Source organism: Stenella coeruleoalba (genome assembly GCF_951394435.1).
Source record: "Stenella coeruleoalba genome assembly, chromosome: 20".
NCBI classification, from domain to species: Eukaryota; Metazoa; Chordata; class Mammalia; order Artiodactyla; family Delphinidae; genus Stenella; species Stenella coeruleoalba.
The window spans coordinates 57326972-57354423 of NC_137166.1; the positions used below are offsets into that span (position 1 = coordinate 57326972).

At 45.3% G+C, this 27452-nt stretch overlaps 2 protein-coding genes across 4 annotated transcripts; one reads left to right on the top strand and one right to left on the bottom strand.

Moving 5' to 3' along the window:
• The first annotated feature begins 1278 nt into the window (after nucleotides 1-1278).
• Nucleotides 1279-11451, top strand: LOC307178754 (uncharacterized protein). 3 transcript variants are annotated; one of them, XM_079907260.1, is made up of 4 exons: nucleotides 1279-1515; nucleotides 3573-3686; nucleotides 5430-5556; nucleotides 6894-11451. In XM_079907260.1, exons 1-4 carry the CDS (start codon nucleotides 1501-1503, stop codon nucleotides 8273-8275), a joined length of 1638 nt encoding a protein of 545 aa, XP_079763386.1. In that variant the 5' UTR covers nucleotides 1279-1500; the 3' UTR covers nucleotides 8276-11451. The 3 variants fall into 3 exon arrangements, 2 of the variants coding, with proteins under 2 accessions (XP_079763386.1, XP_079763387.1); XM_079907261.1 differs by having other exon boundaries at nucleotides 3573-3611; nucleotides 6894-11450; XR_013825279.1 differs by lacking the exons at nucleotides 3573-3686; nucleotides 5430-5556 and having other exon boundaries at nucleotides 6894-7025.
• Nucleotides 11452-19056: 7605 nt separating this feature from the next.
• On the bottom strand, nucleotides 19057-27140 carry LOC307178294 (uncharacterized protein). Its single transcript, XM_079906345.1, has 3 exons — nucleotides 26718-27140; nucleotides 25275-25401; nucleotides 19057-23322 (listed from the first exon to the last, which is right to left on the bottom strand). The coding sequence occupies exons 1-3, from the start codon at nucleotides 26748-26750 to the stop codon at nucleotides 21500-21502; spliced, it is 1983 nt and encodes a 660-aa protein (XP_079762471.1). The 5' UTR covers nucleotides 26751-27140; the 3' UTR covers nucleotides 19057-21499.
• Between the last annotated feature and the right edge of the window lie 312 nt (nucleotides 27141-27452).

The following is a 27452-nucleotide window of genomic DNA, read 5'->3' on the forward strand; positions in this document are numbered from 1 at the left end:
GCACTTAATGAGTGCTTGTTAAGGAGGGTATAAATATGATGGCACAGATGCCCTGTTTTTTCTAGCATTCTGGCAAAGATATCTGCTCTCTCTATGTCACCCTTCAAGCTGGCATTGTTTGGTATACTAAAAAATTATTTAAATAAATAAATAATAAATCACAACTTGGAGAGCTATATCCACAGATTAGCCAATTTTCTTGTGTACCTACGCGCTCAGCTTCATTCCCTCATTCTCAGACTTCAGTGTTCCTTCAGTCTTCACTGAGATCCTAACCTCTTTCACATGGTCAAGAGCTATTTTGGCCACCACTTTTGAATAACTAAATAATGATTGATTTCAGCAATTTCAACATTTCACAAATATTTTCCTGAGATAAGCTCAACTCTCCATGCATTTTCACTTCACTTGCAGGTGAAATTATATTGACTCCCCAGCAAGGAAAGGAGACCATGTAATCCAATCCTTTATCTCTGGGTTCAGATGCTCCCTTTCCAAATAAACTATGAGTCACTCTCCTGACAGAAAGTTACATATGGTAAGTCCCTCTTCCTTTTCAGATAGGTAGATCTTAGCTTCTAGAGAAGAACTGAATACATATTAAAATGTGGAGCAAGAAATATGTGTCGGTCCCTGAATGGGACAGTGTCACAGGCTTTCCGTTTTTTTGTGATGGAATCAGAGACACAGCGCCTGGTCCACCTGCTTCTGGCTGCCCCACATCCCTCCTCTGTCTTGCCCGGCATGGCCCTGTCTGAAGTCTTTACTTTCTTGACACTGACCTAACACAGTGAGGCTCATAAGTTGAGTCTAAAGCTTCAGCTTACATGTACTGGAAGATCAACAAGACAATGTTTATTGGACTCCAGCTCAGCATGGATGCACTTTGTGTCTGAGCGAAAACCCGGTATTATGTGCCCATTTGGTTTTGCCGGTTTGGGGGTCATCTGAAATATTATTGTCACTGTACCTCTCTGTGATCAGCACAGACTACATTTCAAGGAAATCTGGGTGCGTCCCCTTTAAGAAACGTGAAACCCCGCCCCGTGCTCACAGCCTTTGTACTTCCCAGCAACCCTCCGGGTGAGGCGGAACATTTCTCTGGAGGTTGGGGGTCACCGCCTCTTGCCGGGGACGGGAGCGTTGTGAACTACATTACCCTGAAAGCACTGCGCCGCGCGTCAGGGGCACTGGACCAATGAAGACTCGGGAAGAGGCACTTCCGTTCTGGAGGACGGTGTTTGGGTGGGCCTTCCGGCGTGGATCGGCGACATTTTGTAAACACGGATCTGTTCACTGGTGGTGAGGTTGAGGACGCTGGTCTAGCCCGAGATCAAGGAACTAGGAAGCTGCTGTGCCAGCTGCTCTGAGGCAGCTCTGAGGCGGTCTAAGGCTTGGCGTGGGCGCCATCCAGCCTGACTCTGTTGCGGGGCCGGGACGGGGGCTGCAGTGCCCGGGCCCCACCTTCGCACACAGACTCCCTTGGCGGCGGCAGCACTGATGGGTCCGATTCAGGTAAACGCTGCGCCCTCAGGGCCCTCCCCCAACTCTTCTCATTCTGCACTGTTTCTGATCTTACCAATTTTTTCTTACGCGTGTCCTATGTTTATATTTATTCATGCCCCCAAACCTTGGTTTTCCGAATTTTAAAATAATGACCTGCGTGGAGAAAAATTGCACAGAACTTATACATACAGTTGAATAAGCAGCTCTAAAATTAGTATCTGTTAAGCGCTGAGGTCAAAAAATGCGATCCCAGAAGCCGCCAGTGGGGTCCTTCAAAACAATTATACCCATCCCTCAAAAGTTAAAGTATTGTCTGTTGTTTAAAGTAAGCGTTTCCTTGCTTTTCTTGATAGTTTTGCCAACTATGTGGAAAATATTCGATGGCTGTAGTTTAGTTCCGGTCGCTTGTTTTAAAACTTAATTAATGGAATCGTATAAGTATTATGATGTGTTTTTCTTCATTTGCACAATATGGTGTGACCTTACGCATGTTTTTCATGCAGGGTATCTATTTTCCTTTTTGTGTAGTATTCTGTAGATATGAATACATGAGTAAAATGTCTGTACGTTTTGCTGTTGAAAGCCTTTTTTTGCCTATGGTTTTTTGTTTAGGTTTTGTTTGGTTTTTTTTTTTTCGGTTTGCTTTCTGTATCTATAAGCACTAGTACTGTAGCCATACTTGGAATGTGTTCTGGAGTATATAAAGCACACATCTGTCTAGTTTATATGTTAAAATTTTTATTGTATTTAAATTAACATTTCCACTTACTCATCTTGTTTTGCTCTGTGTTACTAATTTTAACTTAGTTCTTTGAATGAAAATTATACTTAAACTATTTCGTAATTATATTTTGACACACACTTATGCCTTACATAAACTTACTTTTTTACAGTCTGCACACACACAGAGGGTTTTCGTGTTTTAAGAGATTGTGCTCTTCCACTAATATTTATTTTACTGTTAAATAATTTTCCTCTGGTGATCTTGTAAGAGAAAATGATTAAAATATTTTGTTAAAATACTTGTTTTAAGAGGGCTGAAAAGAATCATTGTAAGGTTAAAAAGTCATAATGCTTCGAAACCCTAGCAGGATATTAAGAGCTCAAGAAGATATTTCCATGTCTATGAAGATGGAGTAGAGGCTAGGTCCTATATCTTATTTCCTTTCTCTTAAGTTTAAAGAGTCCAAAATGAGGTCCAGTTATCCCCAACTGCTGGAGGCCAAGCACTTTTACTGATTCTAGGAACAACCCCTTTATCAGAGATTCATTTTGAATGCATAGTCACAAAAATGGTGGTTCTGTTCTCTTCCACCAGAGAGAAAAGCATGTAGGAAATTACAGATAATCTGAATATTTATGGAAAATTTAACACCAAAGAATATGGATAAGTATTAAAAGTACATATTCTTAAATTATACTATACAATGTTATAGTAATTTCAAATCAGAATTTAATCTATGGATTATGTAAGCTGGGATTTTATATAAAACAATAATTTTTAATATAACCAGAGTAAAATTTGAAAAGGAAGTATAAGAACTCCTGGCCACCTGTTAGGGCCAGCTACAAGCTATGGGAAGAGAAAAATATGATATAGGCAAGGGACAAACAGATAGAAAAAGGGAAACAAATGGAAGTGTCTGGAAGTGTAAGAAACAGACCTGTACGTAAAATGAGACTAAATTTTGATATTTGTTGCTCAGGGCTTTAATAGTGCTATATGACCTGCCAACACCACTTCCTCGCCAACACGATCCCTTATTCTTCTGGCTTACTGGGCTTCAGTCACACCATCCTCGTGGGTGCTGCTCAAACACACCAGGCATGACTCTGACAGAGAGGATTTTCACCTTTTTGTCCCACTTCTGGGAAGCCTTTTCTCAAGTTATCCATGTGGCTTTATGGCACAACTCTATAACATTTTTCTGCCCTCTTTTACATGCTTTATTTTTCCCTTGAGCATTTATCTTTGACTTCAGTATTAAACGGTTCACTCATTAATCTTCTTTTTCGTCTATGTTGCTGATGGGAATTAAAGTTACATGGCCCTGCTCTTCCCACAGGTTCCACACTCAGCAGAACCACTTATGGACACTGCACTGGTGAGTGTCAGGTGTCCTGGAACTCTTTTGCTGCCACCCTTCCTGGCCTTGGTATCTCAAGACCCTAGAGAAACCGTAAGCCCAGGTTTCTAAGTCCAGGCCAGAGGTTATATGGACAGATACTCATTTTTGGCAGCCAGTGGACTGAGATGTGAAAGGTTGTCTTAGGTACAGGGGTTAGTATGTACAAATGCTTGGGGATGAGAGTGAGATGGGAGTGTTCTAGGACTTCTAGGTCTCTATTAATGTCTGGTGAGGATGGAGAGCAAGGGGGCCAGAGTCAGGCCTAGAGTGGTACTTTGAGAAGTTGCACCTAGAATGGTACTCTCAGAAGTCTGTTCTGAGAGTGATGGCAGCCATGGTATATTTGGAACAGAGGAGAAAAATGATCTTACTTAGGATTTAAAAGGCTACCCCTGGGTGCAGAATGCAGAACAGCCTGGGGGAGAGGAAGACAAGGAGATTATCAAGGAGGCTGTTGCAGTCATCCAGATAAGCATTGGTTGTGGCTGGACAGGGTGGGTGGATGTGGAGGTAGGAGAAACACTTGGCTTCTGGATTTGCTTTTAAAGTAGGGACTAACCAGATTTTCTAAGGTAGAGGGATCACAGATGACTCCAGAGTTTTTTCCCTTTGCATCTGGGAGTGTGGTAGTACCATCAAACTGAGATGCAGAAGTCAGTGGTAGGAGTCCTTTTTACCGAGAGTATTAGGATTTGGGTTTTGGCCATGTTGAGTTTCAGCTGTTTCAGTGACTCCCAAGTATAGGAGACAAGTGGACAGCTGAACATGCAGATCTAGAGTGCTGGGGAGGGTTCAGGATGCATTAGGGGACAAGGGAGGAAAGGGGGGCTGTGGGTGTCACAAAGACATTCAAGGAACAGGACTGATCATCAGTGACACAGAAGGGGGTGGTGAAAGTCCAGCAGGTGGCCCAGGTTTTTATGGGAGAGTGGCTGTGAAATTGATGCAAAGGGAAAGCAGAAATGGAGGTGAAGTCATAGTGAAGTCAGGCTGCTGTTATTTCTCCTCCTATGCACTCACCAGACTTTTGTGGTGGAACTTGGGGAGTTTCTGTCACAGTGTCAGATGAGTTTACCTTAGGTGTGTCAAGTGGGTGTGGATTTTAAATGGGTGTTTAAAGGTTCTAATTGGTGAAGAGACATAGTGAGGAATACAGAAGTGGAACCAGACCAGGGGTATTTAGATCTGCATGTTTTGACTGAGGTTAAAGTCAGGAACAAGGCCTGCTGGGGAAGCCTTCAGAACAGGGCTGGGGAACCACCAGTGGAGAGATGGGGTACGGTGGGATCCAGTTGCATTGGCAGGCACTTTCTGATGCCATGTGCAGAGGATATGTGAGGAGGCAGGAGACATGCCAATTTTGTGGTCCGGGTGGTGGTGATGGGGATCAGATGTATGAGGAGTTAGCCAGTGAGTAATACGCATGTGGGGAAGGTGTGTGACCACGTTGCCCCAGGGCCCTCATACAAGGAGTTTGAGAGGACAATGAGCCCAAGTTTGTTTGTGTCTAGGTAACGTGATCCTGGGGACTCTCAGGCTGTTGTCGCACAAGAGAGGGAGGGGGCCCTGCATACCAGGTCCACAGCTTAGATGGCATCTATCTGTCCACCTGCCTGTTGCTGCTGAGAGTTGTACCTAGTGCTCAAGGAAGCACAAAGAGTTATTCAGTACCAGTGCCCTCTGAGTTAGGGAGCTGGGGAGGATGATGAACCCAGAGTGAGTATGGGTTAGGGGTACTTATGGGGTCCTGGGGAGAGAGGCTGCTTATGGAGACATCTGTCCCTGTCATCACAGGGCTCTGTGACCTTTGAGGACGTGGCTGTATACTTTTCCCAGGAGGAATGGAGGCTTCTTGATGAGGCCCAGAGATTCCTGTACCATGATGTCATGCTGGAGACCTTTGCACTTGTTGCATCATTGGGTAAGGCCCTCACACCTATCCCAGCATCCTGGGCAGGCCTCTGCCTTTCCCCTTTTTTCCAAAGGCAAGTCTGTTTTTTCACAGCTAGACAGTGTGCACATCTCTATTACTGCTTCCCTGTCATCTGTGCTGTCGGTGCTAAGGCTAAGTGTGTATATGACCTCCTTTCACAAGTAGACCTAATGCCAAGTGCTCTGAAGTTTTTTCAGTGAAGGTTTTCTGTGTCAGATGACTTGGAATTAGTCCAGTGGGTTTCATTAGTCTCAGCCACTCCCTGCTAAGTTGACTGTAGACCCATGCCACCTCTGTACTCCATGTTCTGCCCTTTTCTGGCTGTCATTTTCTGGGGCCTGACAGTACCAGGAATTGCTCGGACCAGACATGGTCACTTTTTGTGGGGTCCACCTGGCTGTTGCTGTGATATTCTCCTCAAAGATTCAATATGTGATACTGTTTTTCTTTCCTTAGATTGTTTTGGAATTGATTGCCCTTGTGGGCCAGTGTTGACCGCTCACCTGTCCTGTCTTTCCCTTAGGACTTGCATTTTCTAGGTTGCATGTTGTACAAGTGAAGCTGAGAGGAGAACCCTGGGTACTTGACAGAGTGGACATGACTCCAGGCACAACATGAGGGGCTCAAAGTGAACCTGGGTCTGGTGATTGGCATCAGGGGAAGGATGTGATATTATGGTTGGAGTCAAGTTATATCAGGAACATGTCCTGTGCCTAGCACTGTTTTGGTGCCAAGGACAGTGACTGTGTACCTCATTTCTATCTTTCCTACCCATTCTTGACACTTTACTTCTTCTGTCATATCTACTCTGACTTCGAACCCAGGATTATCCCTCACTTCTCTATCTTCCATTCTGCATTGGTCCTCTCCATCCTCACTCCTCTGTGCTTTTCAGTATTGGCCTACACTTAACGTGTCATGAGTTCTGCACCTATCCTCAAAATAGTCCTTGAACACCAGCTACTCAGTGACAATCGGATTTTCCTGGGCCTGGACACAGCTTTCCATACAGCACACATGTGTCACCAGCAACCAAGGCCCTGGTGAAAACCATTCCTGGAGGAGTGAGTTGTGGACCCCAGCTCCTCCGTGTGCTCCACCCCATCCTTGTGCCTTTTGCCTGGTGAGTCCTCCCTGTTCTGTGACGTGGAGAGGCACAGTCCTGCACAGCTGCGCTTTCTTTACCTGCCCCCAGCTCCCTTGTCCTGAAAACAGTCCCATGGATTATTTCCTTGGTATGTCAGACACATATTTGATATTTGTGATGGGGCTGCCTCCTTCTACCAAAATCTACATGAAGTTCATACATATGTCTGTGCTTTCAGGTTGTTGGCATGGAGCAGAGGTCAAGGAGACACCTTCTGAACAGAATGTTTTTGTAGAAGTGCCACGAATAAATACTTCAAAGACAAACCTGTCCACCCAGGAGGCCTATCCCTGGGAGAGGTGTAGCCCAGACTTAGAAGGTGGTTTGCATCTAGCTGAGGACCTCGGAACAAACCCTGGCCAGAAACTGTGTGGGTCAAGTGTGAAATTTCACCAGCACAGTGGAAAGAAACTCTTTAGAAGAGATGTGGGTAAGGCCTTTATGAACAGCCACATAGTCCATGCATCCAAGAAGTCTTCCACATGCCAGGAGGCTGGGAAGAATTTCCCTGGTAGCTCTAGCCTTCTCCAGCACCAGGTCACTCCACAAAAGGACGCCGAATGTGTGGAAGCCTTTCACAATGAACAACGGCACTATAAGTGCAGTGAATGTGGTAAAGCCTTCTGCCGCAAGTACAGGCTTGCTCAGCACCAGAGAGTCCACACTGGAGAGAGGCCTTATGAATGCAGTGAATGTGGGAAAACCTTCAGCTATAAACACATACTTATTCAGCACCAGAGAGTCCACACTGGAGAAAGGCCTTATGAGTGCAGGGAATGTGGGAAGGCTTTTAGCAACAAACCCACACTTGTTCGGCATCAGCGAATTCACACTGGAGAAAGGCCTTATGCGTGTAGTGAATGTGGCAAATTCTTTAGCCAAAGCTCCAGCCTCAGTGAACATCAGAGAATTCACACTGGATCACGGCCTTATAAATGCAATGAATGTGGAAAATTCTTTACGTCCAACTCCAACCTAATTAAACACCGGCGAGTTCACACAGGCACAAGGCCTTATGAGTGCAGTGAATGTGGGAAATTCTTTAACCAAAGTCCCAGCCTCATTAAACATCAGAGAATCCACACTGGTGAACGGCCATATGAATGCAGTGAATGTGGGAAACTTTTTAGCCAAAGCTCTACTCTCATTAAGCACCAGAGAGTTCACACTGGAGTAAGGCCTTATAAATGCATTGAATGTGGGAAACTTTTTAGCCAAAGCTTTGGCCTCACTCAACACCAGAGAATTCACACTGGAGAAAGACCATATGAGTGCACTGAATGTGGAGAATTCTTTAGCCAAAACACCCAACTTACTCAACACCGAAAAGTTCACACTACAGAGAGGCCTCTTGAGTGTAGCAAATGTGGAAAAGTCTTCAGTCAAAGGTCTGCTCTGACTGAGCACCAGAAACTTCACAGCCCAGACAGACCCTTTGAGTGCAGCGAATGTAGGAAAGCTTTCAGCCGAAGGTCTAACCTCATTCGTCACCAGAAAGTTCATACTGGAGAAAGGCCTTCAAATGAGATGAGGAGAGCAGTGAATGAGCTGTCTCCTTAGTTAATACATCATACTGAATAGGCTCTGTGAGGGAGTCATCAACTGGAAGTTGAATGCCATACATCTGAACAGCCCTAGTGTGTAGATTGCCTCTGAGTACCAGGTTCAGAGGAAGCTTTTAAGGAGCTACACTCTACTTTCTAACCTGTGCAGGGCCCTTGCCAGACTAACGTCAGTGTGAGTTTCTGTGGTAAAAATCATCTTACCTCTACCAAGTGGCAGTCACCTCAGTGTAATCAGGGTAGGTAGACCTCTGTTTTCTCGCATCCTGTGGAGGGAAGCATGAGTAGCCTGAGCACTTGGGTGTTAGCATTCTCTTGTGTCTAACTGACTAGGCCATGGACTTAACCAGCTTTGACCAAGGTGACCCACTCTGGGTTCTGCTGGTGGCTTACAGAGGGTTACCTTTTTCAGTGGCATTATTTCATGTCATACTCCGGATGGATTTTTCTAGCTCTATGTCACCTGTTTGGGAATTTTGTATACCTCAGTGGGGATAGTATCATGGCGGAGAATAGTTTTCATTGCAGTTTGTGTCTAATTTGCATTGCTGTCCAAGGCCTCCTGCAGGGCTTTGTGGGAATAATGTTGTGACCTGGATATCAGAATTTTTGGTGGGTCCTTACATCACCCTTAGAAAAGGAGAGTTGTGAGAACCACCAGTGTTTTTTTGTTTGTTTGTTTCTTTCTTTTTGTGTCGTACGTGGGCCTCTCACTGTTGTGGCCTCTCCCATTGTGGAGCACAGGCTCTGGACGCACAGGCTCAGCGGCCATGGCTCACGGGCCCAGCCGCTCTGCAGCATGTGGGATCTTCCCGGACTGGGGCACGAACCCGTGTCCCCTGCATCAGCAGGCAGACTCTCAACCACTGCGCCACCAGGGAAGCCCCACCAGTGTTTTTTGGAGCAGCATGAGTTGTTCTCTTTTTCACAGAGGATGTCACATCATACCCCCTGTACTGTTCTAGAGAAGAAGTTCTCTAAGTCCAGCTGGAAAAGAGCCATAAGCCATAATGTCCACAACGTCGTAGGCTGGTGTTGCTGAGCGTTAGATTACAGACATTAGGTGGGAACCATATTTGGTACAGAAACACTCAGGGAATTAGTAGGAAGTGAGAGACAAGAAAACAAGTAGGGATGAGCCTTTTCTAAAGCTGCATCCAGTAAAGCAACTGTACTCTGATAAAAAGACAAATTGCTGTAATTTGGGATCTTTAGGAAAATAAAAAATAAAGTTGCATTCACAAATGTACCGGGATTATGGCCATAAAGGATAAAGTTTTTGCAGAAATCCTTAGGAGGTACAGGGCTGTTTCTCTTCTCCTGAGGTCCAAGTCAGTGTCAGACTGAATACTGTAAAGGTTTTAGGATCCCACAGCATCTCCAAATTGTTTATCTCAAGGCCGTTGCTGCAGTGAAAAGAAAAAATGAGGAAGGGGAAAATCGTGTAATCCTGGCATGTTATTTTTATGACTCGGGAAGAGGTCCTGGATAACTCAAGTAGAAACACCTTTCATTGCTATAAAGACAGGTGTCTTTATTGCTACTGTGACAGTCCCTCCCATGAGACAAGAAGCGTTGATGGAGTTGATGTGTTGGTTTCCAGAGTTCTACTTTTCCAAAAAGGAGATTCAGATTTTTATGTGAAGCCAATTTTTATTAAAACTTAATCGAGCTATATCGTTGGTAGGCACTCAACTGAATATACTTAAAATGTACAGCTTGGTAAGTTTTAGTATGTGTAAAATCACAACCATCATTATAATAACAAACATCCATCAGTTCCATATCTACCTTGACATCTCTCCATGGGCTCCCAGGCAACTACTGTTGACTTTCTTTCACATTCAATTAGTTAATGTTTTCTAGAGTTTTAATATCATTGGAATCTTAATGTGTTTACTTTTGTATTTGCCTTTTTCTTTCATGGTGCATGATTATCTTGAGAATCATCCAAGTTGCTGATGTGAATAGTTCTGTTTTTTTTTCTTTTTGCCATGCCACAAGGCTTGTGGGATCTTAGTTCCCTGACCAGGGTCTGAACCCAGGCCCTGAGCGGTGAAAGCACGGAGTCCTAACCACTTGACCACTAGGGAATTCCATAATAGTTTATTGTTTTAATTCCTGAAAAATACACTGTTTGGATATACCACCGTTTGATTGTTTATCCATTCATCTGTTAAATGATGGGGTTTTGTGGTTTGTTTCTGGTTTGGCTATCACAGATAATCTTATTATGAATGTACATAAAATCCTTTATATGAATATATGGTTTCATCTTCTAAAGTGAATGACTGGACCCTTTTGCATTCCCATTAATTGTATGGGAGGATTCAAGTTCCCCTATATCCTTCACCTGTACTTGGTTGTTATATTAAATGTATTAAATATTAACCTGTTTTAAAAGTGTGTAGAGTTATCTTACTGTGGTCTGATGACATTTCCCTAATGGTTCATCATGTTGAACATTTTTAATGTGTTCATTTGCCAGCTGTGTATCTTAGATGTTCACAGTAGTTATTTTCCAACTGGTAGTGAATGTTGGCTGATATTTCCCTTTTTATAATAACTAAGAAGACAATAAAAGAAATGTGTTAGAACTTGAGTTTTCTGAAGTTACTTTGCTGGGTGGAATGTTTGTGCTATTCCCAGCGTACAGTCCCCATTAACTTATTCTCCATTACTTTTTTTTTTAAATTGATTTTTGGCTGGGTTGAATCTTCGTTGGTGGGACCGGGCTTTCTCTAGTTGCGGCGAGCGGGGGCTGCTCTTTGTTGCGGTGTGCAGGCTTCTCATTGCGGTGGCTTCTCTCGCTGCGGAGCACAGGTTCTAGGCATGCAGGCTTCAGTAGTTGTAGCTCATGGCCTCTAGAGCACAGGTTCAGTAGTTGTGGCACATGGGCTTAGTTGTTCTGTGGAATGTGACATCTTCCCGGACCAGAGCTTGAACCCGTGTCCCCTGCATTGGCATGCAGATTATCAACCACTGCACCACCAGGGAAGCCCCGTTACTTTCTTAAGTCTAGACAAGTAATAAAACAATGAATCGACCCTTGGTTGTAGTGTTTGCCAATTTCCCTGGTACACATACTCCAACTGTGGCAATTTCAAGTTGTGAACATGAGGTTGTTACCAAACCAGGTAGCATTTCCAGAGGTGCACAAGCCAAACACTGAGACACCAAGGTTTGCGGGAGAGAAAAAATTCATTCACAGGGCAGCCAATGGAGGAGACAGGAGGGCAAGCCTGAGATCCACCTCCCTGGAGTTGGGGTCCTTGAGTTATTTATGGGATAAAGACACAAGATGGTCTTAGGTGTGGGGAAAGGTGATAGGGTGTGAGAAAATGTGAGGTGATTGGTGTGTGCGGATGTATCTGCATTACATGTTTCTTCATGGGATGCATGTTCAGAAATAGTCACTTTGCATGATCTGAGGGTGGAGTTTTTGGCCATCTGATGTCCAAAGGGCATTCACTGAACACTTGTGCAGGCCAAATTTTACGGGTTGGTAGTTACAATCAGTCTTAACTAGCTCAAAGTGTGTAAGAGCTGACTCTTAAGTTCCTAAAGTAACAACTGGGTGGACTTCCCTGGTGGCACAGTGGTTAAGAATCTGCTTGCCGGGCTTCCCTTGTGGCACAGTGGTTGAGAGTCCACCTGCCAATGCAGGGGACACGGGTTCGTGCCCCGGTCTGGGAAGATCCCACATGCCGCGGAGAGGCTGGGCCCGTGAGCCATGGCTGCCGAGCCTGCGCGTCCGGAGCCTGTGCTCCACAACGGGAGAGGCCACAACAGTGAGAGGCCCACGTACCGCAAAAAAAAAAAAAAAAAAAGAATCTGCCTGCCAATGCAGGGAACACGGGTTCAAGCCCTGGTCTGGGAGGATCCCACACGACGTGGAGCAATTAAGCCAACGCACCTAGAGCCCGTGCTCTGCAATGAGAAGCCACTGCAATGAGAAGCTGGTGCACCACAACGATGAGTAGTCCCTGCTCGCCACAAGTAGAGAAAGCCCGCATGCAGCAACAAAGACCCAAGACAGCCAAAAACAAAAACAAAAACAACTGGGGCTCCCTTTACTATAGTGATCCATACATCAGAGGTGTTATTTACAGGGGTTGTTAGGGAGTCTTGTGATATTACTTAGGCCATATGAAGCTTGGAGCATATGCAACTAAAGAGAGAAAAAAGCTAAAACAAGCTTAATCAGTGAAGGCAGTTTACAAGCAGAGGGGTTTTGACAAGCTGTTCCATTATCTGTGGTTCTGTAAGACAAACTCAAGGATTTCTGTTACTCACCAGCTTCTGTTAACCCTATGGGGCATGGTTTCAAGGTCACCCAGTGTGGACTTGGGAAGATGTGAAGTAGCACACCATTACAGTCTGTTTCCATTATACAGATACCCATAAATAACACTGAGAACATAGATTAGGATAAAATGTAAAAGAATTCCGAAGGGACAAGTTTTGAGTATTTTCACTTGACCTGTGTAAAGGATGACATCACAGGCCTGAGTTGTCCAGTCTATTCATTCCAAAGAAATGTGTGGCACTTACTTGTCCAACTCCTGCGAGACAATCTCCAAGCTCTTGATACATTCACTAATAAAAGTGTCTTTATTTACCTGGTCCTTGGGTTGTGCTAGGCAGTTTATGCTAATACTGTGATTTATGGTGGGGGGGGCCTTAGGTCTCTGTATCAGTTTGACATTTGGAGAAGCTAGAGAGTAAGGTCAACCACACAGGTGTCCCTGTGTGTGACAGATACTCCAAAAGAACCCTGGACAACACCAAGGCTTGTGTGAGGTTCCCTGGTAACAGTACTCCATGTGTGCTGTCACAAATTGATGCTGTGAGACTTAAGCGAGGGGGCAACTGGAACCTGGCAATGTGGTCCCACTTGGACTCTGTCCTATAGCGCCATCTTCCTTTACTGCTTTTAATCTGTATCCTTTCACTGTAATAAACTGTAGCTACTGAGCTTAACTTTCTTTAACTTTCTTTCACCTGTAACAGATATGTTTCTCTAGAACTATTTTTTTTTTTTGGCTGCTTGGGTCTTTGTTGCTACTCGTGGGCTTTCTCTAGTTGCAGCAAGCTACTCTTCATTGTGTTGCACGGGCTTCTCATTGTGGTGGCTTCTTGTTGTGGAGCACGGGCTATAGGCGTGGGCTTCAGTCATAGAGCCAGTGATGGTGTCCCATCCAGTGACCAACACATATTTCTTACTCCACATTTTGATATGTATTCAGTTTTTATTTATTTATTTATTTATTTATTTATGGCTGTGTTGGGTCTCATTGCTGTGCACGGGCTTTCTCTAGTTGCAGTGAGTGGGGGCTACTCTTCATTGCACTGCGCGGGCTTCTCATTGTCGTGGTTTCTCTTGTTGCAGAGAACCGGCTCTAGGTGCACAGGCTTCAGTAGTTGTGGCACACGGGCTCAGTAGTTGTGGCTCACGGGCTCTAGAGCACAGGCTCAGTAGTTGTGGTGCACGGGCTTAGTTGCTTTGCAGCATGTGGGATCTTCCCGGACCAGGGCTCGAACCCGTGTCCCCTGCATTGGCAGGAGGATTCAACCACTGCACCACCAGGGAAGCCCTCTAGAACTATTTTTCCTAATTTAATTGAGTAACTACATAATCACTGTTAATAACTTTCTGTAATATTCATTTCAAGTATTTTTCAGAGATGATTTCAACTCCCTGTGCATTCAGTGTTGCTGCAATTTCAGGTTACTTGATAAATCAGTTCCCATCAAGGAGATGGGATCATGGAATCCCAAACCTTTGTCTCTTGAGTGGGATGCCCCCTTCGTACCCAGGCTTCGAAGGTTAGAAGGTCACAAGCTATCTTGGCAGGAAATGACATGTGATAATTCGCTCTCCTTTATGGATAGGTTTCGATCCTTAAATATGCCTGTTTCTGAAAGTCTGCCAATTCCTGAATGCCAGACTTCCCAAAAACTCATATGAGACCTGCTCTGGCTTTTTTTGAGGTGACTGCCTGACAATTAGAACTCTCCCTTACAGGCAGGCAAACAGGAATTTCCTTTTTTTGTTGTTGAGTCAGATACCAAGTTCAATTCACTGTTAGTTCACAAGTTTGCAAACCTTTCAACGGTTCAACCTGTTAACTTATGACAGTTATGAGTTTGGACTTGTGACAAACTGATACACACGTGAGATTGAAAAGGCAATATTTTCTATTCTTGCTGAACTTGCTGTTATCTATATTTTACATATACTGAATACAGAAATGGAAAATGCAAATGTAAATTTTGTGATGAATTTCCTGAAGAGTGGATATTCACTAAATGTGGTAAAAGTCCTCTCCGAGGTCTTTGTATGATACGCAGTTGTTCATTCAAAATTGAAAATGATGGACAGGTTACTAACTGTTAAGCATGAGAGATGTATGATTTCCTCAACTAGTGTCAAAGCAAGTGAAAAAATAATTTTTAAGACAAATTCAGATTAAGAAGGTAAAATAGTAATAGGAGAAGTTGTAAGGAGCTTCCACACTGAGTATCATCAGTCCTCCAGCTCACACTACTGTTGAGCCTGTGTCTCACTAATCAATGTTCAGTGGACAAAAGGAACAAGATAAACTGGATATATCCACTGTAGAAGCTATGTTACAACCTATTATGTTTATTGTGGAAGTCCCATTGAGATACCGTCTGCACTGCCTGTCACCGCAGACCCCAGCCTTCCACCAGCTGCAGTACCCACATATGTCCCTTGTGCCTTGCTGCTCAAGGTCAACTTGAGTCCTTGAAGACATGGTAAGTCAGCAGTAGGTCTAAACTCTGCTCTGTGTTGAGTTTCGTGGCTTTTCGTTCTCAGTTTGACACCTGGATTTTATTGTTAGTTCCCTGTTGTTTGAGATACTTGGTGGATCACGCCATTCCTTTTCATACTGTTTTTGATGTCCTTTGAGTTATGTTTTTTGTTTTTTTGGGTTTTTTTTCCTGGGCTGTCTGGATCACACAGAGAAGTCCTGTGTGCCTGTGTTTCTGAATAGCATAACTATCCTAAGGATGATTTGGGCCTTCAATGGCCACTCTGGGGGACACTTGATTTGAACAAAAGGGTTAATTTGAAAGACACCTTTGAAAATAAAGGAAATAAGAGTTCTCAGGCCCAATGGATAGTATTTTTTCTTAGTATGCAGAGGACTCCAAATTAAATTCTGAAATAAAAGTTACATCCCTAGGGCTTCTCTGGTGGTGCAGTGGTTGAGAATCTGCCTGCCAATGCAGGGGACACGGGTTCGAGCCCTGGTCTGGGAAGATCCCACATGCCGCAGAGCAACTGTGCCCGTGAGCCACAACTACTGAGACTGCGCGTCTGGAGCTTGTGCTCCACAATGAGAGGCCGCGATAGTGAGAGGCCCGCACACTGCGATGAAGAGTGGCCCCCACTTGCCACAACTGGAGAAAGCCCTCGCACAGAAACGAAGACCCAACACAGCCAAAAATAAATACACATGAAAAAAAAAAGTTTAAAAAGTTACATCACTAAAAGATTTTTTGGCCAAAACTAATGAGCAAGTCGACAAACTTCAGCAGGAAAAAAGTAGACTCATTCCCCTGTAAATCCACCCTCTCTTTGTCCTGCAGTAGCCTCCCACATCCAGTGCTCCCACCCCCTTATCCTTCTGATCTCTCTCCTTAGCACCTCTCCCCCTACTCTTTCCCTTTTGCTCAGACCCCCTACTGTAACTGAGCAAAAGCCAAACTGACATTGAGTCTTTGCAGCAAAGTAAGAGTTTGTTGCAGGGCACCAATCAAGGGAGTGGGAGACAAGTCTGACACCCACTGCAATTGGGTCTTTGAGTTGTGGGGTTTTAGAGGGGAGGAACAAAGAAGCTGGGTTTAATCATCTGGTGACATTTCTTAATCATAGTTTCAGGAATAAGGATGCCTATGATTTATGAGTCTCTTGTCTGGTGGTCCATGACCAGGAAAAATCGACTGTATAGTAATTTAATCATTAAAACAAAAATATTTTTAAACTATAGGAGATTTTCAGACAGACTAGAAAGAATTCCTAATTTCAACAGTTGGGAGTCACAGAGGTGCTGATGTTAAGAGCAGCTGTTTCATGTCATTTTGCCAATGGTGTTAAATGTGAAGGTGGAGACTTAATTCAAAAATAGAACTTGGAATAATTAGCCCTGGGACATCCCTGGTGTTCCAGTGGTAAATAATCCGCCATACAATGCAGGGGATGCGGGTTCGATCCCTGGTCAGGGAACTAAGATCCCGCGTGCCAAAACTACTGAGCCCGTGCGCCTCAACGAAGATCCCACGTGTGCCACAACTGAAGACCTGATGCAGCCAAAAATAAATAAAGTAAATAAATAATAATTTAAAAAAAGAATAATTAGCCCCTTTTGAACTACAAAGCCTGGCAGCTCATATTTACAAGACAGGATCTGAAGAAAACATGTGTCCTTGCAGATCAGCAGGGACTATGGGGCCCACATCCCAACCAACCACCTATTGAAAAGGACACTTGTAAATACTGTCAATAGAAGAGAAACTGGAAAAAAGCATCTCCCATCTTATGAAGAAAAACCAAGTTACTTCAAATAACTCACAGATTTTCCCCATTTCAACAGTAACACTTGGACCATTGACTGAAAAATCACAAGCATTCCTCCTGCTCTGTGATACCATCCCTGTAAATTTAATAGAAAAAGACTTACTAAACTACATGCTGCTAATTATCCTATGGGTAAAAGGAGAAATTACAAGGGAAATTTAAAAAACATAAATATTTTGAACTAGATGAAGATAAAAATGCTACATATAAAAATTGATGTAGGAACTCCCCTGGTGGTGCAGTGGTTAAGACTCCGCACCCCCAATGCAGGGAGCCCAGGTTCGATTCCTGGTCAGGGAACTAGATCTCACATTCATGCCACAACTAAGAGTTCACATGTCACAACTAAGGAGCCCGTGAGCTGCAACTAAGGAGCCTGCCTGTTGCAACTAAGACCTGGTGCAACCAAATAAATAATTAAATATTTTTTAAAAATCCCCAAATCTACAAAGCCATTATCACTCATCTATATAGATATAAAATACATTAACAAAATATCAGAAAACTGTCTCGGCAACATACACAAAGGGGTATACAACGTGATCTGGGGGATTTGTCCCAGGAAATGCAATGTTGGCTTAACATCTGAATATCAATTAATGGAATAAACCATATAATAAAATAAAAGGCAATAAGACCCCCACACACAGCCACACGATTATTATCTCAATAAATGGAAAAAACTGGAATGGAGAGTGTAGAAATAGACGAACACAAATACATTCAAGTGGTTTTTGAAAAGGGAACAAAGGAAAAGGAATGGAGAAAAAAGTCTTTTCAACAAATGGGCTTTAAAAAGTGATCCAGGGACTTCCCTGCTGGCGCAGTGGTTAAGACGCCACCTGCCAATGCAGGGGTCGTGGGGTCGAGCCCTGGTCCAAGAAGATCCCACATGCCACAGTGCAACTAAGCCCGTGTGCCATAACTACTGATCCTGCACTCTAGAGCCCGTGAGCCATAACTACTGAGCCTGTGTGCCACAGCTACTGAAGCCAGTGCGCCTACAGCCTATGCTCCACAACAAGAGAAACCACCACAATGAGAAGCCTCCACACTGCAATGAAGAGTAGCCCCCGCTAGCCACAACTAGAGAAAGCCTGCACGCAGCACTGAAGACCTAATGAAGACAAAAATATAAATAAATAAATACATTTATTTAAAAAAAAAGAAAAAAGACTCCATGCTCCCAATGCAGGGGCTCCAGTAGGGGAACATAAAGATAAAGATCTTTATACACATAAAGATCCCACATACCGCAAGTGCGCCTGCGCACTGCAACTAGAGAAGCCTGTACGCCACAGTGAAGACCCAGTGAGCCAAAATAAAATTAATTAATTAAAAAAAAATGCTAAGAGATAGTAAAATAGGTAATAAATTATGTATCCTGTTTATAAAATAAATAAAGAAACAATAAAAAAGTGACCTAGGGAATTCCCTGGTGGTCCAGTGGTTAGGGCTCCATTTCCACTGCAGGGGGCATGGGTTTGATACCTCGTAGGGGAACTAAGATCCCACAAACTGTGCAGCACAGCCAAAAAAAAAGTGATCCAGACACACATCTTATACCTTTTACAAATATTTTCTCAAAACTATAAAACACCTCGAAGATAACATAGGAGACAATGTAAGTTACCTTGGGTTTAGCAATCACTTTCTAGATGCAACACCAAAAACACAATCCATGAAAGAAAAACATAGTAATCTGGACTTGACTAAAATTTAAAATTTCTGCTCTGCAAGACACTGTTAAAAGAATATGAAGAGGGACTTCCCTGGTGGTCCAGTGATAAAGAATCTGCCTTCTAATGCAGGGAACATGGGTTCGATCCCTGGTCGGGGAACTAAGATCCCACATGCCACAGGGCAACTAAGCCTGCATGCCACAGCTGAGCTCACGCACCTCAATGAGAGAGCCCGCGTGCTGCAAACTACAGAGCCCATGCACCCTGGAGCCCGCATGCCACAACTAGACAGAGAAAACCCACATGCCACAACTAGAGAGAAGACTATGCACCACAACGAAGAATGTGCATGCCACCACAAAGGATCCCACGTGCTGCAACTAAGACCTGATGCAGCCAAAAAAAGCTAGCCATCAAAAGCTTATTAAAAAAAGAAGAATATGAAGATATTCATCATATATTATTAGGGAACTGCAAGTGAAAGCAACAACAATATACTATTACTACACACCTATGTGAATGGCAAAAGTCCAAAACACTGACATCAAATGCTGATGAGGATATGGAGCAACAGGAACACTCACCCACTGCTGGTGGGAGTGCAGAATGACAGCCACTTTGGAAGAGAGTTTCTTACAAAACTAAACATACTCTTACTATATGACCCAGTAAATCATGCTCCTTGGCTTGAACCCAAACAAATTGAAAACTTATACCCACACAAAACCTACACACAATGCATAATGCAGGTTTATTGATAAGTGCCAAAACTTGGAAGCAACCAAGATGCCCCTCAGTCAGTGAGTGGATAAACAAACTGTGGTATAGCCATACAATGGAATGTTATTCAGTAATACCTTATACACAAATCTTCATTGGAGCTTTATTTGTAACAGCCAAAAATTGGAAACAACCTAAACATCCACTAACAGGTGAATAGATAAAAAACAAATGTGGTATATCTATACAATGGAATAATTCTCAACAATACAAACGAACAACTGATACATGAAACAAGATGGATTAATCTCAAAATAGTTATAGTTAGTGAAAAATGCCAGAGTCCCACTTCCCAGAAAGTATATACCATAGGATTCTGTTTATATGAAATACTAGAAAGTGCTTGCTATTACTTGTGAATTGTGAGAAAGGGGGTTAGAAAGGACTGGAAGGAAAGGATTATAAAGGGACACAAGGAATATTTAGGTTGTGTGGGATATCTCCATTATCTTGGTTGTATGGTCTCATCAGTATATACACACATGGTGAAACATAACACGTTTTACACTTTACATATATTCATTTTATTTCATGTCACAATACCTCAATAAAGATGTTAAGAACTCAATGTTCCCCATAAAAATCCGTATTTACCATTCCTCTTGGAAAGTCACATCTGGCAACTGTTCTGGTTCAACCATATCCCTCTCCCCACAATTTAGGGGGATAAGCCCTTCCTCAATATCAGCAAAAACTGGAGAACAATGAAGTCCACATCCACTACTGTCACTAGGAATGTTGGCTGGGTCAGACAAGCCCGATCCCTGGATCTCCCTTTTGTCAGTGCTGGGGTTCCTACCTGTGCCTGTGATGGCCATAACATCAACAGCCGAGGGAGGTACAGAAATCTGCAAACCTTTAGATTATCTACTGTGACAGTCCGTTGGCCACAGAAGACTCAGATATCTGAAGGTCCTTAGAATTTCTGTACCATTCATGCCATACAGCCAAAATCACATGGACATTTACAGATGCCTCCGTTAGAATAGGCACACATCCTCTCACTAGCCACAGTCATCCTCACTCCAGTATCTCAGCGTTTCTATACCAACTATGATTCCCATATTGCCCTAAAAGGCTAAAGACTTCCAGTCAATGATACTTGCCTATGGGATTCTGGACATCAAGGACTGGCTCCTGTACAGGTCCAGGAGACAGAAATCCCTCAAAAGTGATGGGGAATATGGGACATTCCCTAGGAAAAAAGGACCCAATTCATGTTGCTTCCACAAGCACTGGAGATTTCCACACCAACTGTGCCCTCCTCAGAATGAACTCTGGGCTCACAGGAAATCCTGACTTCTAAGCCACAGGATTAGGTGCACAAAGCTCTTCAGTCTTTTCTAGCAAGCCTTGGGCAACAATGCAAACTAGGCCAAACTAGACTGAGAGGTATTCTCTGCCATCCTACTGTTCCTTCTGAGGCACATAAAGTTGGTGCCAACAATAGGTGTTCCTCCCTTCAGGCTGGCGAAACCCAATTTTCAATCCATTAGACACAATGAACTGACCTCCCAAGAGTAAAAGCTGCCACAGCAGGCCTTTATCACTGCACAAACCAGAGTAGCATGGGGCAGGGAGTTCCAAAGTTGGGTGACTTGAAAGCAGGATAAATAAGTCACAGCTATCATGTTACAGTCAACATTGTCAAGGAAATCTTGTCTGGTAATCACCAGCAGATTCCAGTTCAGATCCTTTCGGCCAGAGATAGATCATGGTCACTCAGAACCCTGTCATGGGGAAGGAAATGAGGATCTTCAATACACTCAGAACATTCACGATCCCCTAGAGGGATCAGGAGAGACAGCACAGGGCTCCACCTTTCCTGAGCATATTGGAGTAACTGACAGACACTGTGGAAACTTAACACCAATGAGATGGCTTCCACCACAGGCACTGGCAGTGATATAACTGTCAAGAGCCCTGGACAGTTGAGGAAGTGCAATGCACCTCATGAGAGCTTCTCACCTATGTGGTACTTATCGGGAATCTCCCCAGGGTGGATGTACGATTGTACAAGGTTGACCTGCTGGCTCCCTCACAAAGGGCACTCACAGAGCTCTTCTCTGGTGTGAGTCCTAATACCTTGAACAAGGATACAGCACATTTTCTGCATTCATAAGGCCTTTCTCTAGCGTGAACCTTCTGGCTGCTAAACAAGTGTAACAGATGCAGCTAAAGGGCCACCAAAGATGTTGCATTCATGAGGCCCTTCACCAGTGTGAACTTTCTGGTGCCGAACAAGATGGGAGTTTCTGCTATAGGCTTTCCCACATTCACTGCACATGTAAGGCTTCTCTCCAGTGTGAACCCTCTGGTGAAGGATGAGGCTAGAGTTGCGGCTAAAGAATTTCCCACATTCACTGCACTCATAAGGCCTTGCTCCAGTGTGGACTTTCTTGTGCTGAACAAGGTGGGAGCTACTAATGTAGGCTTTCCCACATTCACTACACACATAAGGCCTTACCCCACTGTGACCCCTCTGGTGTAGAATGAGGCTAGAGTTGTGGCTAAAGCATTTCCCACATTCACTGCACTCAAAAGGCTTCGCTCCAGTGTGAATTCTCTGATGCACAATGAGGTTGTAGCTATGGCTAAAGAATTTTCCACATTCGCTACACTCATAAGGCCTTTCTCCGGTGTGGATTTTCCGGTGCTGTACTAGCGTGTCTTTACGGCTGAAGGCCTTTCCACACTTGCTGCACTCATAAGGCCTTGCTCCAGTGTGAATTATCTGGTGCTGAACAAGTGTGTCTTTGCAGCCAAAAGCCTTCCCACATTTGCCACACACATAAGACCTTGCTCCTGTGTGGACTCTCCTATGTTTAATGAGGCTGGAGTTATGGCTAAAGAATTTTCCACATTCTATGCACTCGTAAGGCCTTGCCCCAGTGTGAATTCTCCAGTGCTCAATAAGGTGAGAGCTTTGGCTAAAGAATTTCCCACATTCACTGCACTCATAAGGCCTTTCTCCAGTGTGAACTCTCTGGTGCTGCACAAGGTGGGAGCTTCTGCTGTAGGCTTTTCCACATTCACTGCAGTCATAAGACCTTTCTCCAGTGTGAACTCTCTGGTGCTGAACAAGCGTGTTTTTGCGGCCAAAAGCTTTTCCACATTCGCCGCACTCATAAGGCCTTTCTCCAGTGTGAATTCTTTGGTGCTGAACAAGGTGGGAGCTTCTGCTGTAAGCTTTTCCACATTCACTGCATGTATACTGTCGTTTTCCAGTGTGAAATTTCTGGTGGGTTTTTAGGTGAGACAGGTGAATGAAGGACTTTCTACACTCCTTACACACATGTGAAATTTCTCCACTATGAATTTTATTGTGATGAGTAAGAGCCGAATTCTCCTTGGACAGATCTCCACATGGTAGGCACCTAAAAGCTCGCACTTCAGCCTGAGTTATCTGGTTGTCATGGAGAGTGAAGGTGTTCAGGAAGGCTTTCCCATTGTCACTGCAATTAAGAAGCATCAGTTCATCACGGTCTCCCTGGTGTCGCCCGAGTCTGGAGCTTTGTGGAAAGGGCTCCATGAACTCAGCCCTTCTGCATGGACTCATTCCATTGTGAGTACTTTGGTGCTGGAAGAGGCCAGAGCTATCTGGCAAGTCCATCCCTTCCTCCCTGCAAGTAAAAGGTCTCCCTAACATGTGGACAGCACAGCTCTTCACAAGTAAGGCCCCATCATCATCCCTTCTGATGGGATTCTTCCCACTATATTGCTTCTGAGGCTGATAAAAGTTTTCACTGAACAGGAATCCTTGCCCACAGGGGTCAGATGTGTACTGTTTCTGTGCAGGGCATGATCTCTGGTGTTCAGCCAGGTGCAAAATGTCTTTCAAGAGTGGGTCACATATCTCACATGGGTGGGCTTTCTGGATAAATGGACATGACTCAGGAGTCCTGACCTCTGATACTCCTACAAGAATGCTCTGCTCAGAAGGGGCCTCCTCATTGTCTGATTCACACCAACAACCTGAAAGCAAAGAAATGCTAGTGAAGGACATGTTGACTTTGGTGGGAAGCAGCAACTCCATCACATAGGTATGTGTGACACACCAATGAATGAGTCCACTGGCTTTTGGCAAGATGAGGGAGCCAGGATCAGGGTGAGGAAGCATCCATTTTCAGTCCTGGGCCTCTAAACGTCACAGTATGGAGGAACTCTAACGCTGGGTTAAGACACAGTGATGGTGGACAGTACCAGAAGTAGAGGCAAGGTCTCCAACTCACTCCTCTACAAAAGGGTTTCAGCAGGGCCTCAGCTGCTGGTGTCAGGTGAGCTCTGTGCAGAAGGCTGCGTCCAAGCCCAGGAAAATCTGATTGCAAGTAAGTAGCTGGTTCTTAAGGACTACATACGGATATGTGCACAACTCATGACACATTATAGTAGCCAATGTTGCAGAGCAATGTGGACGGAGAAGAGGAGAATGAGTGAGAGACACAGAGGCCAGAGAGGTGGGGAAACAACAAAGGGATGGAAGACAGAAGAGAAACGTCAAGTGCCAAGAATGGGGAAGGAAAGGGAGAAGTGAGGTACTGCTATGTGCCTTGGCAAGAAAACACTGGTGAACACAAAGCAGGTTCAGTATGATGTGAACTCAGCCCTAAGATGGCTCTCTTTCAGCTCCCATGCAGCAGGGCAAGGCCCTCTATGGCCTCTCTCACTGTGGCTGGAGTCAGGGCTCCCTGTCAGGCACCCGGGGCTTCCTGCCCCTCTCCACCTGGGCAACTACATGGGATCCGGAAGATGGAGGTTGTAAAAAAAACAAAACAAAACATAGGGGAAACTAACACAACATTATGAATCAACTATACTGCAAGAAAAAACAAAACAAAACATAGAGCAGATGAGTGACCTAGACAGACCCATCCCACAAAAAATAGAAAATGTTAAAAAAAAAAAAAGACAAAAAAACCCGAAGGAGGATTCAGTGGAACATCCCTGTGTCTTCCACAAGCAGTGACCATGTCAGTACCTACAATTCCTGGCATAGTCATGCACCAGGAAATCTCAGCCAGAAGATGGGGGCAGAACATGGACACAGAGGCATTATGGACATGGAAGTGCCCAAGCCAGACAGAATCTGTGAAGCAGAGTGAAAGAGCCCTGAACTCCTAACCCGATGCTGAAAGGCTTTGGGCATAGGTGTCGGGACTGCTCAGCAAGGGAGGGGACACCACACACGGCCCAGCCTTGGCACCCACAGCACCTACTCTGGGAAACAAAGAAGGGAAGGAGAATAGTCACTGATCTGGCTGGACTGAAAGAGCTGCCCCAAGGGAAGTGGGGAGAAAGCAAACCCCAAGGACACTGGAGTGGGCATGAGGGCCTGTGGAAGGCAGCCTCTCCGATGGCCCCCAAGAATGCCTACCTCCCAGTATTCCTGCCCCTGTGTAGGCCGCTTCCCTTGACCATAGGCTGGACTGATTGACCCATTTCTAAGGAACAGAACAGGGCAAAAATGATGGGATCATTTTCTACAGGTCAGGTTAGAAAAAGACCAGTCATCATCCTGGACGTTCTCTCTTGCACACTTGCTCAGAGAAGGCACTTTCCATGTTATGAGGTGCACTACAGAAAGGCCACCATGACAAGGAACCGAGGGAGGCCTCTGCCCAACAGCCAGTGAGGAACTAACGCTCACAGTTCAACAAGCTGCAAGAAATTACATCTTGGAAACACAAAACATGAGTGAGTTTGTAAGTGGATTCTTCCCGAGAATGGCCTTCAGATGAGAACACAGGTTTGGCTGACAGCTTGACTGAAACCTCATGAGAGACCCTGAGCCAAAAGCACCCAGGTAAGCTGTGACAAGCGAGGTTCCTGGTACACTGAAAGTTACATAACGCATTTTAATTGTTTTACATCACTAACTTTTGGAGTAATTTGCCATGTACCAATAGATAACTGAAACAGGGACTTACCCAGCGAGGCCACAAGTGCAAAGTTCTCCAGCATCACATCACGGTACAGGAGTCTCTGAACTTCCTCAAGGAGCTCCCACTCCTCCCGGGAGAAGTACACAAGTACATCCTCAAAGGTCACACAGCCCTGCCACAAAGGGGACAGTTGAGCTCACACACAACAGGAGTCCCCAGTCTACCCATTAACCTACCCACCCCCTTGTCCCTATCCTCCCCAGCTGCCCAATTCAGAGGCGATACTAGACCTTAACACCACTATTGCCTTCTCTCTCCTGTCTCTCTGATCGCTGTGTGCAGCCCAGAACAGAACCAGGCATCTAAGCAGTTATATTAATATATTATGGAAGCTATGGGCCTTGCATGAGGGGCACCAAACACTCTCCGGCTGGCATCCTCCAGAACATGCCTCCCAGACACAACTTTGAGGCCATCAGTCCACACTGCTCCCAACATGTACATCACTCTGAACCACCTTCGTCATATCGGGACCACAACCCATTAACACTGACAACCTTCTGATCCACACCATATGCACCTCCAAGGCAACCTCCACTCCTGAAGTCACTCTGCATACAGTATCGAGGAAGTACTCATATGTCTTTATGACAGGCACCACTGCCACCCAGGTGCTTAAGGACTCCCAACTCAACCTTACCTCCAAGCATTTACACATGCTGTTCCTGGGTCTAATACACTCTTCCAGTCCTCATCCTATTGGCTGCAAGAAGCAGGAACCTCTTCATATAACTCTCGATCTAAATTTAGGATGCTGAGCTAGAAAGGACCCCTCCGTTAAAGCTCCCAGACTCAAGTGCAGGGGACAGGGCAGGTGAAGAGTCCCAGAATCTCACTATGTCTCATCAGAAAATCTCCAACGACCCTAGTTTTAAAACATACAAAATCCATACACCTCTCTACTCTGGTCCACCCACCATCAACACTCACCTGGACTGTTGCAGTAGACTCCATCCTGGTCTCCCTGCCCACCCTCAGGCTTCCCCAATCTTTCCACTCTGCTACAAGAGGAAGCCTATTAACACCTATGTCAGATCACTTCCCTTCTCTGTTACACACCTTCCATGGCTCCCGCCACCACCAGAAAAGAGGCCCAGCTCCTCAGGCTGCCATTCTAGGCCTGATTCCTGACTGCCTGCTCTCTATTCTCACCAAACATAACATAAACCTGCGGTTTCCTGAACACTCCTAATTCATTCTCACCTCCAAGTGTTCGTACCAGTTGGCTCCTGGGCCTTGGAAGCCATTTCACGCCTCACCCCATCAACACTGGGAAAGGGAACCTCGCCACATATCCACCGTCAAGGACCGCCCTTCACCGCCTTTATACTCAAGAGAAGGGAGCGATGAAGGCGAAGTGCTGAAAGCTCTAGAACACACCATCCCCTACACCTGAAGCGGTGAGGGCTTGAGGGACCCTCCACTCACCTGAGCTCGGTCCATAAGCGCCGCGGCCGCCATGGGATCCTCTGAGCAGAACCGGGTCGAGAAACTGGCGACTGGAGCGGGCTCTGCGGAAGCAGCCGAACCCCCACCCCACACTGGGCGGAGTGGCCTCGGGACGACTATCGCACTCAGAGCCTCAGGCTCCCCCTTGTAAAAAGGCGCTCAGGCTCAGGGTGCCGCCTCCGGAAGCGGACGAGGACGGAGGGCGGGTGCGAAGGCCTCGGAAAGAGCACAGCCCCGGCCAGCACCTCCGCGCAAGGCGGCCCGTAACACGACGGGGACCATGGATCCTAACAACGACGCGGAGGGAGATCCTATCCTTTCTACTGTCCTTCCCTGTTCGCTTCCGAAGAGCCGCATGGAAGGCGGACCCCAGCAAGGCCTCCCAGCCAACCTCCTCAGCCACTCCCGACAGCCTTGGCGCAAGCAGAAGACGTCACGGCCGCGACACCGGAAGTCCCGCCTCTGCCGGCAAGGGCGGCAGGAAACGCCCATCTTCCGGACTGTCATTGGCGCAGCGCGGATGCGCCGGGCACAGACTTCTGGGTAAAGGAGTTTGTGTCCTCATACCAACTTTCCGGCTCTCCACGACAGCGGTGCGGAGTCTGGTGGAGGGAGAAAGATCGGGGAGGAATTTGGTCGCGGAGGGCCAGAACCCCTCTTAAAGGCGACGCGTCCAGATTTCCGTGGTCACCTGTGACAACGCCGCGTCCTCCG